Source organism: Musca autumnalis, unplaced genomic scaffold (assembly GCF_047663935.1).
Source record: "Musca autumnalis isolate F117 unplaced genomic scaffold, ASM4766393v1 scaffold_1, whole genome shotgun sequence".
NCBI lineage: Eukaryota > Metazoa > Arthropoda > Insecta > Diptera > Muscidae > Musca > Musca autumnalis.
The window spans coordinates 309,955,686-309,968,109 of NW_027411644.1; the positions used below are offsets into that span (position 1 = coordinate 309,955,686).

At 35.2% G+C, this 12,424-nt stretch overlaps 1 protein-coding gene across 1 annotated transcript; it reads left to right on the plus strand.

Annotated features, from left to right (window-relative positions):
* The first annotated feature begins 1,383 nt into the window (after nucleotides 1-1,383).
* On the plus strand, nucleotides 1,384-7,121 carry LOC141389928 (uncharacterized). Its single transcript, XM_073962203.1, has 2 exons — nucleotides 1,384-3,261; nucleotides 6,546-7,121. The coding sequence occupies exon 1, from the start codon at nucleotides 1,860-1,862 to the stop codon at nucleotides 3,021-3,023; it is 1,164 nt and encodes a 387-aa protein (XP_073818304.1). The 5' UTR covers nucleotides 1,384-1,859; the 3' UTR covers nucleotides 3,024-3,261; nucleotides 6,546-7,121.
* The last annotated feature ends 5,303 nt before the right edge of the window (nucleotides 7,122-12,424 follow it).

A 12,424-nucleotide genomic window follows, 5' to 3' on the forward strand; every position in this document is an offset into this window, starting at 1 on the left:
TATGTTGTGTGTGTGTAGAAACTGTCAATGCGAAAAAGCTTTGTGCGTGTGTGTTTCTTTTTAATTTTTTTCTATCCAGAACAAGGCACATTCAATATCGGAATATTTGGAATTTGTTGTGTTTTTGAAGAAATCTTCATTTTCGAACAGCTATTCATTGTACCTTGATTCAAAACGTAAACAAACTCATCACATTACGAAGGCATCACTTAACACTGACGACGGCGTAACTTTATGTATATGTATATGAACGACGTGTTGAACTAGATTGTGAATCGTTCGTTCGTTTAACGTACGGTCGCCGACTGATTATAGTTCAGTGAACTATTGAACTATAATGAACTATATCGACTGATCTAGTTCATACGCTCTATTCAATGAATCGTTCAATTGAACTAGCTCGTTCATGAACTATACAACTCTACTAAAAAGTTGCAACACTTTTCACGTATCGTAATAAACAAGGTAGATGGTCAAATGCTGCAACAAAAAATTTTAGTATCAACATTTGTAAACAATGTGCAACAAAAAATTTTAGTATCAAAATTTGTAAACAATTTGAAAAAAAAATATTAAATAACTTTCTTACAATGCTTTTTTTCATTGTGTTCCCGTACTTTTTAATGGTAATGTTAGAAAAAAAGAGCGAATTGTCAAAAATTGTATCCTCATACATATTTCTTAAAAAAATAGGGTAACGGAAAAATGACCGAAATTGCAAAAACGTCAAAATCAACGTATCAGCTATCGTATTTAGATGCCAAGCAACATGTTTCTACTACGCCAAAATTGTATGGCAGAAAACAGGAGAAGAGGGTGTTATTCGGCGCTATTTATGTTTAAAGAGAAGTACAAGTATTGCTAGAATTCTGAGTTCGGGATGGTATTTTTAGCACTAAACGGGAAAACTACTGCAAGTAGTAATATTTTGCGGGTTTGAGCACAGCTAATATCTATCAAAATGTATTGTTATGATGTCTCAACGATAAAATAATTTTTTATTTTTTCATTTGTTAGTACTATGCACAATACGATATATAGATAATTTTACGATAATTTTCGAAATAAAGTTGTAATGTTCTATATTGTCGTATATTTTTGATGACTAATTCAATTTTCAGCAACTTGTTTTGAAAATTCATGTTCGATCAGCTGCGCATATGCATCTACCTTGATTATTGTGATATGTTTGAAATCAACAACAACAAAAATAAGTGTAAACACCGGGGTGTATTTCAGGATTTCGTGAAATCCAGTGGATTTTGGAGCGCAAGTGTAAACTTGGCATTATTATTTTATAACCGATTATCCGAATCGCCTGAGTAATCATTTCACGCCACAAACGTAAGAGTGAGATAGCTATATGTTGTCACTGCCCTGGCCAAAGTGAGATGCATAGAAAGAAGCGAGCAGAAAGAAGAAGAAAAAAACACAACACGAAACGACACGTTTGAACGACGTTTGAGTTGAAAGCTAAAAAATGAAAAAATATACAAAGAAGTAAAAATTATTTTATTAAATAATAAAAAAAAATGTTGTGTGAAACAATCTAAATTGTATGGAAGAAAGTGCGTCGCCAAAACATAAATAATAACGACAGTGATTGCGCGAAAGGAGAATCGAAAAATATTCTGCGTTCGTCTTTGTTGCTGTTGTGTTATTTGGCTGGGTTTTGTTGTATAGAACGAAAATTTACTTTACGGAACAAAAACAAGCTAGCAAGTAGCAACCAACCAAAGCAAGCAAAAAACTGTGTGTTAGTTGCATGTATTAAAGGAAAATTTGTTTTGTCGGCACTAAGAATTTATTACCAATTGTTTGTTCTCGCTAAAGTCAATCACAAAATTTCTTGGGAAGAAATGGCCAATGTAAGTCAGTTGAACGATCTGCGAAGTTATTCTCGTCACTGGCTAGGTGAATTCATTGAACAATACCAGACCGAGGAATGCTTGTGGCAACCAAAACATCCAGACTATAGCAACAACACTGTACGCAACAAGGCTTATGATAAGTTAGTGGAAAAACTGAAGGAGGTCGAACCAAATCCTGACAGAAACATGGTAGTGCGTAAAATAAACTCCTTGCGCTCAGCGTTTCGTCGCGAGTATAGGAAACTGCATTCCAAACAAAACTATGTAACGCGTTTGTGGTATTACGATAAGTTGTCATTCATAGCTGACCAGGGATTAAAACGCGCCATCACATCTATTGGTGGCAGTAGCAGTGGTTCAGATGTTAAGGCGCCCAAACGTTCCCTTACGTTGGCCTTTGAAGATGATGATTCTATGGAGTTTGAGGATGAACAACATATGGAGGCTGGCAGTGCCCATTCAGCATCGCAGACAGATTTACAACAAGATCCCAATTTAACAACAACCATTACAACAGTATCCACCAGTAATGGTGAAGTTGTTCCCGTGTCCATTGTCAAAAGTGAAGATCACAAAATGCACCATCATCAACAGCAGCAGCAGCAGCATGTCCAACATGAGCCGCCACCGTTACACCATCATCAGCAACAACAACATCACCACCATCATCATCATGCTACCGCTCAACAATTGCACACTCAAACCCAACCGCAACATACAACGGCCGTTAAGGTACTCGAAATTACATCGCTCGATTCGAATTCCCAACGTGAAATCCAACAGGCCGTCAATTCGTTGGAACAACAACATCAAATCCAACAACAACTCCAGCAGCAACAACAACAGCAGGCAAACGGTGCTACGGCCCAACTTACGCAACTCCATCAGCAAGTGCCGACCATACAAATTGCGCGCGAACACCTTCAACCATTATTTGGTTCAGCAACGGCGTATACGACAACAACGACAGGCAACAGCGTTGGAGGCAGTGGACGCAATGAAGATGAGTTTGATGCCATTGGCATAAATGTGGCTAGCAAGTTGCGTGTCATGAACACACATCAGCGTATCATTGCGGAGAAGTTAATATCGGATGTTCTGTTCAATGGTCAGCTGGATAACTTGAGTGTCAATTCGCATTTGTCACAGTAGGAAATGAAGCCGCCACAAATAATTAGGAAAACAACAGCAGCAACGGTATTGCAACAACACAAACAAACGAACAACATTAACCATCTTCGTCACCAGCAGGAACAACCTGACCAATCCGCTGTAATAACTCCAACAACATCATTATCGCTTTTGGAGTGGTTTAGTCATTATTGCCTAACGTCGGGCGTTTAAATGCTGCTATGGAAGTTGATGTTCGTTCTGCCAATTAGGAATTAAGGTAAGTTCAAATTTGAAATGGGAAACTTAAATTAATTTGAAACTTTTGTACATCTTTATGAATGTAGGTTTGTTGGTGTCGTAATATCATACCTTTTTCTTTCTTTTCAATATCATCTGTTATAAGATGGACTTGGATCAAGTTCAAAGCTATGACCCATCAACGGTCAACTCCTTATTGTGTTTGATGTCCATTGAAAACGGAAAAAATATGTATTTAAAATCGCAAGGCATACGAATACATATTACGACGGTACAAGTCCTTACTTCCAACAAAAATAACTAGACCCTAGGTCTGTAGAGATTTTTACCTCAGAACCGTTGTCATCTTTGGTTGTAACAGGTCTTCTGCTTCTGCAAGTGTGGTGCATAGGACAGTGAATAATAATACTCGGTTGTCTCTGTTTCTTTTTCATTAGCATATTATCTCCTTCCCATTTGGAGGACATTGATCTTATTCAGATTGCTTTATGGATAGCAGAGACATTAATTGGTTTTTGTTGTTGTAGCAAAGCAAATATGTTACGTTCGTGTATTAGTTAGGCCGGGGGCGATTTATATGGAAGGAAAAAAGTGATAGTGGGCGCCTGGAGTTTCTGATTCTTGGGATTGTACTGAGCAAAAAAGTCCACTAGACCATATGTCTACGGTGAAAATCGAGCCCCCGGATTTTGACTTGAAATTTTTTCAAGGATATTTTGGCCAAGCCATATCTCAGAAACTAGGCCTATCCTGAAAATGTCCCTTTGCGTTCTTAGTACACTCACCAAGGGCCTTTCATCTCCAAAAGGAAATTTCCACCCACTGACTTTGAGTCAAATTTTGTAGCACAGGGCAATTTATCGATATTTTCCGAAAAATGTGCACATTCTCGGGGCCATAACTGCTTGAAGGAGCGTTCCAAAGCTTTTGCTATGTACTAGAGAGTTCTTAATTATTGTCTTGGCTACAATTTTTGTCTTTGTGTTGGATCGAAAATCTCAGTGGTTTGGCTGTTACATATATGCCAAAATATCCAAAAAACATTGAAAAAAACTTCAAGTCAAAATCCGGGGGCTCGATTTTCACCGTAGACATATCGTCTAGTGGACTTTTTTGCTTAGTACAATCCCAATAATCAGAAAATCCAGGCGCCCGTGATGGTGTTCAAATCGCCCCACCCTATTTCTCTGTATCCAGACTAAAAAATTCTGCAATCTAAACTGCTTCCAGGAGATAGGTAAGAGGGGTTAGCTGGGCAGCTAAACAAATGCAGCATGTTGTGTGGTCGCAATCCGCATGCAGGGCTTATGTTGGGTATTGTGGCATCAATTCGGGGACCCAATATGAATTGAGGCGGCTGCATCGCCCGGATCTGAACTGTGTTAACACCACTCGTGTTTTCCTTGACAGTTGGCGTTCTTCTATGGATGGGGGGTGGTCTCAAAATACGGCATTCACACTGAAGCTGCGTACTGCCTGCGGGACGGCATCAGTGCAAATGTTATCCAAGTCTGCGGTGTTCTCTTCTTATACGCACACCTCTTCGGGTCAGTTACTATCACCACGTTGAAAGTAACAGTCTTTCTATCATCCTTCTTTCCCGGATTCGAAAGCGATTTAATAATCTACCTAATCCTTTCCCGTCAAATGTGGTGGGAAATATGGTCTGATTTTGGGTATGTAGCGAGCGGCTGTGGCAGCGATGATATCCCGGAAAGTTCTATCAGCTATCCTAGGATCTGAGGAAATGAACGGCTGTCTGAAGCGGTGGTTGGTAAATTCACTGAATCCTTGCCAATCAGCTTTACCATGGTTTGGAAAAAGTACGGCGTTCAGAGGTTATGAAGTCGGGTGGTCTATTTACGGAGGCGAAAGGAAATGACGGGTTGGCAGGATACGTCAATTATAAAACATGGTGCCACATTGGTAATATATGACGAGCTGTGGCAATCTCCTTTGGTCTTTACCTAGCACGGAATGTAAAAGCTCATTATTTGTATTGAAGTCCCCTAGCACGATACAGTTATTGCCCTCTAAAAGCTAACTAATATCGGAGCAGGCATTCCCAGATAAATTGTCACTCCCATGGTAAAAAAGAACACGATTCATAGAACCGGCTGCCGTGGAATTGCCGTTTATTGGCAGTCCTGATTAATGCTGATGTACTTGACTTTTAAAGAGAGCCCCTAGGTGTCCCATGTGTGTCCATTAAACATTGATTGTTGAATATTTTGACTTTCCTTTGATGGCTTCACTCAAAGGCCATTGTCGTGTGGCGATAGAAGGCTACTTTGTGGTGTGAGACACTTCCGAATGAAAATCTCACCGACTTTGGGGTTAATTATCCTGCTGCTAAACATTCCGTCAATCCAGTACACCAGTGAAGAGGGAACACCAAAATTTATGAGTGAATTGTGGATGGACCTCAGTTAGTGCTGTTTCGACTGATTTGCCTTTGATGTAGGGTGTTGAGCGGAACTTATAACCACTTATACCAGATTATAACAGCATTCGAAAGCTTGGCCCTGATCCCAAGGTCCAGCAGGATTTCTAAAGTTTTAATAGAAAGGAAGATCAGCTGATCGGCTCAATGTCTTCATGAGCAAGTCCATGCCTATCATTGTAAATGTGGGAGTTGCTACTTTTATAATCAGACTTTGCTTTAGGAAAGTCCCCAACCAAAGCCCTTATATTCGTCATTATAATTAAAATTGCAGAAATGAAAAGTTGGGTTTTATTTGCGACTATTGTGATACATACCTTCGTTGCTCGACCACCTACTTCAAATCGTTAGGGAACGAAAATATCCCTTGTGTTGTTTTGCCTTTCCGCCGTTTAAGATTAAACAAGCAAGTGAGAAGAATTTACATGCAGAATAACCACCAATACGTATACGGGTATGTTTTGAGACACACTTCACCTCTCACTTCGCGCCTCAAGCAATTTGTTCATCACCCCATTTACGCTTATTTTTCGAGTATTTTATGGACGGACTAGGATGTACTCTTCTTTTTAAACACCCTAATGAATCTTAGCTCCAAGAATTTCGCAAAAATAGGACTAAATGGGGTGAACAAAATGCTTGAGGTGTGAAGTGAGAGGTGATGTGTGCCTCAGAAAATACGCGATAGGTTGGCTACTAATGTTACGGGGTTTCACAAGCTGAGAGTATTAGACTTTCGGCAAAGAAGACTATTTTTTTTTTTTGTTTTTTTTTTTATATATATACATTGAGGCATAATTACAAATTTCCTTGTCCGCAATTTCAATAAATAACTTATTTTGATGTTCTTTTATTTACAGTTGTCTGTTTTAGTTATACATATATCATCCAAGAAAAGTCAGGCTTCATCGTTTGATCCGTAGTACTACTCGTCGTATCTCTCAATAAATCTCCAACGAATATATTTTTTAGTAATAAATCATATTTTAAAAATATCATTTATTATACAGATGTGTATGTGTGTATACATACATAAGCGCATATGTAGATGTCTCTTTACAAACGTACTTGTATGTAATGGATAATACCATTTAGATCTAAAATATGAAAGGAGGAATGTCTTCACACACAAACAAATTATATAAATATATTTTAAAATTTTATAATTAAAATTCTACATTAAGTTAGCAATAAATACTCTGTACATACATATTAATAATACATACTAGTTTTTATCTGTATATCTAAATGTATTTTAAGTAGTTTGTTGTGTACTTGAACTACATGTAAAAGTCGATATTAATACAAATAACAATTAATGAATAAACATATTTTAATGTACTGATAAAGAATTTAACTTTAATAGATATTTATATACATACGGACACACATATGTATTTTTCGTTATTTAAAAATATTTGCTATATAGAAATAAAGTATAAAACATTTACTTTATATAGCTACAGATGTCTGTGGCACTAGGGTGTCCAAAACCGAAACCGGTTAACCGGTTACCCGGGTTTTCGTTAAAAACCGAAACCGGTTTTTATCAAAATCGTGATTTTCGGTTAACCGAAAAAACCGGTTATTTGTGTCGGTTAACCGGTTTTTTAAAAATAGTAAAATGTTCATTATTTCATTACAATATTACTCTTGAAAGTAAAATAGACTCAACTAACATAAAATACGGCAAATTTCTAGATGCCAAATGTGTTTAAAAGTGAAAAGTATTTTGTATAAAATGGTCCTAAAGCAGCTTTCAGCAGGTTATTTTTGTTGCATACTTCAGGGAGCTTTAATGGTGTGAGTGGAGAGAAGCTCTCTCTGAGGGCACGAGTATTCCTTTTTGACGCACAGTGTCCTAAAAATTAAATAATATTCAGAATGTATTGTTGTAATTACAATTTAAAACGAATATTTAGTCCAATATTTTCATTACTCAAAGAACGATTTTCTGATGACGTCAATGATCGGCCTATTTAGGCAAAACCTGCACATATAGTCGAAAGAAAAAATTCCCAACAACAGATTCTTCTTTATACCAAAAATATGAATTTTCAAAGAAAAATCATCTATTTATCATGAAGGTGCTTTATAACATATACATTTTCGTCCCCAAGATCTACGTTATAGAGAAGTTTGACTGTATTTAATAATAATAATAAAATGTATGTATGTTTGATTTCGACATTTCACAATAATATGAAGCTTACAAAACAAGACGACGTAAATTGTAAATTTGGTCCTTTGGTATATAATTTTATATTAGAAACAGTTTATACTATTCTTAAAGCACAATTTCAATCTAATAACAATTTCAAGGTTGAATGTCAGATATCATGGATTTTATGAGATAATTATATAACAAAGTCAAAAATAGGCGGAAGGGGATAAATAAAGTATCCCCTTTCCACCTATTTTTAATCCAATTTTTATAAAATATAAGCAATTTTACAGTTATTTAAAAAACCGGTTTAAACCGGTTAACCGGTTTTTGAAAATGTTAATAACCGAAAACCGGTTTTTGAAAAAATCGAAAATTTCGGTTAACCGAAAAACGTTTTGTTTCAAAAAACCGGTTTTTTGGACACCCTATGTGGCACATATCTGTAACTTAAAAAGAAAAAAAAAAACAATATAATTATGCAATTCTCGCTTAAGTTGACCATTTTTATACAGTTTCGAAAAAAATAAGCAAACATACATCCGTGTGTATGAACATAGATAACTATTGTACATTTTTTTTATTGTAGTTTGTCGTAGTTGTAATTTTAATATTTTATAAGATTCGAGTGTGAAATATAGTATTTCAAATATTTCAATGACCCGATATATATTAACAATTAGGCATAGTAATTACATATATGTACAATTAAATTATATTAAAAACATTAAAATTAAAATATTATTTATCGAAAAGGCGAACTTTATTTATTTAGAGAGAGTTCAGTGGCTATCATATCGCACCTGTTCAATAAAAGGGTGGGTAGTAACGCAAATTTTTGAGATTTTCATTTTAAATTAAAAAACGAAATAAAGTCAACCAAAAAAGTCTACATACACCCTATAAATCTCGAGTTTAAAGGGTAAGGAAACATTTTATGAAAATCCAAGTACATAGTTCTATTTCATATTCCTAATAAACAAAATTAAATACAACAAAAATATATTCCATAATACGAATAACGGTAAATTCTATAAAAATTAAAAAAAAAATAATGGAGAAAAAGTGTACATACACCCCACTGAAATATTGATATTGCCGTAAAATTTATGGACTAATCTATACAAATTTTAAATTTTATTGCTTTATCGAACTTCTTAGGCTGTCCACGATATATTTTTGACAAAATAGGAACATATTTGTGGATTAATTACCGTTATTTAAGGTCAAATTTCGAATATAGCTCGTGAAATCAGACTTTTGCAGTTTTCTTTGAGTTTTTCAGTTTGTTACTTTATAAAACCCCCAGATAATGCAGTGGGACTGATAATTTTGAGATACTAGAGCGCTTTGAAGTTGTCCTTGTGGACATTATATGCTCCTGAATTTCGTAAAATGTACGACTTCCTGACTTTTCTCTTAGAGTTTATAGGTTTCACAGCATTGCAAGGGCCAAATTGCATGCAGAAGCCTTGGAATTACCTTGTAATAAGGTCTAGTACAATCCTCGAGCATCCATAGAATTGGCAATGTAAAATTATCGGACATTAATAGCGCTTTCAGTGACCCTAACGATCATAATAGGAGAGCAAAGTAGCTAAGAGTGTAAATTTCATACAAGTTTCATGCATACTTTGGTTGTGCTTTTATTTTGATGCTTTGGAAGCTTTAGGAGCGCGTTTGTAGAACAATGTCGTACATTTCTGATTGAGTTAAGGCTCGACAATTATGTCAGCCTTATGGGCCGATTCCGTACAGCGAGGCGAGTCATGTCGCGTCGTCTATCGTCTCTGTGACAAAATTTAAAAAATGCACTACGTACAGCGATAGAAAATAATCGTCGATAACAAGTTATTTTTATTTTTTTTTATTCGTTAGTAAAAATGAACGGCGACAGCTAATTTGTTGTCGCCGGAAAATGAACATTACGGCGACAAAATTTGACGTCGTCGTGCGACTTTTGCCATACGTAATGGAAAAATTGCAACTGGCAACGCGACACGACTCGCCTCGCTGTACGGAATCGGCCCATTATTTTAAGGTAATTCCAAGGCTTCTGCATGTAATTAACCCCTTGGAATGCTGTGAAACCTATGAACTCTATGAGAAAAATCAGGAATTCGTATATTTAGCGAAGCTCAGGAGCATGTATTTTCCGCAATGACAACTTTTAAAGCGCTCTAGGATCTCAAAATTATTAGTACCACTATATTTGCTGGGGTTTTATAAAGCACCAGACTGAAAAGCTCAATAAAATCTGCAAGGGTCCGCATTAACCAGCTATACGCCAAGTCTGACCTTGAATGACGACAATTAATCCACAAATATGTTCCTATTTTCTTTAAAAGATATCATGGACAACCAAAGACGTTCGATAAAGCAATAAAATTTAAAATTTGTATTGCTTATTAAATAAATTTTACGGTAATATCAATATTTCAGTGGGGTGTATGTACACTTTTTCTCTATTAATTTTTTAATTTTTATAGAATTTACCGTTATTCGTATTATGGAATATATTTTTGTTGTTTTTATTTTTGTTTCTTAGGGATACGAAATAGAACTATGTACTTGGATTTTCATAAAAATGTTTCCTTACCCTTAAAACTCGAGATTTATAGGGTGTATGTAGACTTTTTTTGTTGACTATATACTGATCAACTCCAACCACTGTACAAATCTCCCATTGTTTTGTCTACTCTTTTATCAAAAAATAACGCTATGTCCTTCTTCATGTCTTCAGAGTAACTAGTGATGTGTCTCTACTGAACAGGGATATTATTAAAACCGATTGTTATGGTAGACCAAAGTAGGTAAGTAAGTCTTATAAACTTTTCAGGTGTTTTTTTTTCTTCTCCAACTGGGTAGTCTTGGTGTTTATATCAGAAAGCGCAGCCAAAATACTTCTACACCATTTTCAACTATAATTCAAAAATAGCAATTGGAATTCAGAAATTCTATTTGAAATTAAGAAATTTTATTTGCAATTCAGAATTTCCGTTTGGAATTCACATATTTTAATTGCAATTCAGAAATTCTATTTTATTTGTAATTCAGATATTCTATTCGAAGTTCACAGTTATATTCCACAATTGACTTTTACCATCTCATAATATTGACATCTTCTCACCCAAATCAAGTACCATTTAGTAAACTATGTTGAAAAGAAATAAAATTCAATTCATTTTTAATTTCAAGTGCTGTGGAATATGTTATAAAAATTAAATTAATTATGTTAATTATATTATTATATATTAATATAATAGTTTTATGCAAACAATGTTTTAATATATTAAATTAATATTATAAGGTGCAAAAAATGTTAATAATAATAAAAAAACGAAGGATTATCAGCCCAATTATGAACGGCATCTCACCGTGAGTTTTCTCTTTCTCGCCTCCTCCCCTATTATAAACATCATATCGCCGTGAGTGCTGTTATGTTCTCACTCTTCCCTTATTATAAACAACAAGAGGGTAAGCAAAACTCACGTTCGTGAGAAAATTAGCTATTACAAATGTAAAAAAAGTGAGAAAAAGAGGCAAATTTGTGCTGAAATTTCTCACTACCGAAATCAAAGTGAGTTGAACAAAAAATTTAAGTGTGGTCATTTATTTTAAAAAATACGAATATTTTGTATCTGTAATGATAATTAATTGTATTTTAGGTTGAAAGCAACAAAAAATAATTATTGTTGACCTTTGGACGCTTTTTTCTTTGGTTTTAATTTTGGCTTGAGGTCAACTTAAGAATTAAAATTTTTTTGTTTTTATTCTTATAAAAAGAAAGAAATATCATTGTTATTATAAATTTCTACCATATTGTTTATAGTTGCATAAAACAAATGTTCTTGTTTTTGAAAGCCAATCCCTGAGGATGACCATCAAAGATGGTTGAAATATTGGAAATGGAATAGATTCTACCTTATTGTGATAAGAGTTTCTTTATATTTTTAATCGCAATATGTTTTCGACAAAAACAAATATTAGGACATTTACCGCTAACATTTTTTCAGAGTTCTTTACGAATTCGGTCTGAATCTCTGAATTCTTTCAGAATTTGGTACAAAATTGGGTCTAACTTCATTTCCAAGAATGGGATGTAACTATCCACTGAAGTTAAATGACTAGGTTTGGCATCGCACCTTTAAAAGACGAAGAGTGCTATGCATGGTGCCATCAACATTTGCCCTATAAGAATTTAGACGACTGCAATATCCCGAGTATAGTTGAGCAAAAACTACTCTGGTTTGTGGTGGACTTTATTCACACTATATTTGTTTACATTAGAAACTGCGACTATGTGAAAGCTATACAAACCTACTTGAAATGCTTGTTGAGCAAGGGGTTCTCTCCTGTATCGTTGGGCTTTTCTCTCTAGAAAGTGAAGATCATTCTTGATGGACCTAGTGTGTCGGGCCAACCTACTAGATGGTGATTGTGATGGCTCTCACGGTAACGCCCAAGCAAGTACTGTAACTAAAGCGTTCCCCGTTTTCAGGTATGGACAGATCAAAAAGGTGCATTCTGTATAAAGCGGTTCACAAATATACAAGGACCCAATCTGGAGCAACC

What these genes read in the sequence shown, in the direction of transcription:
- LOC141389928 (XM_073962203.1), top strand. Translation starts at nt 1,860, where the DNA reads ATGGCCAATGTAAGTCAGTTGAACGATCTGCGAAGTTATTCTCGTCAC.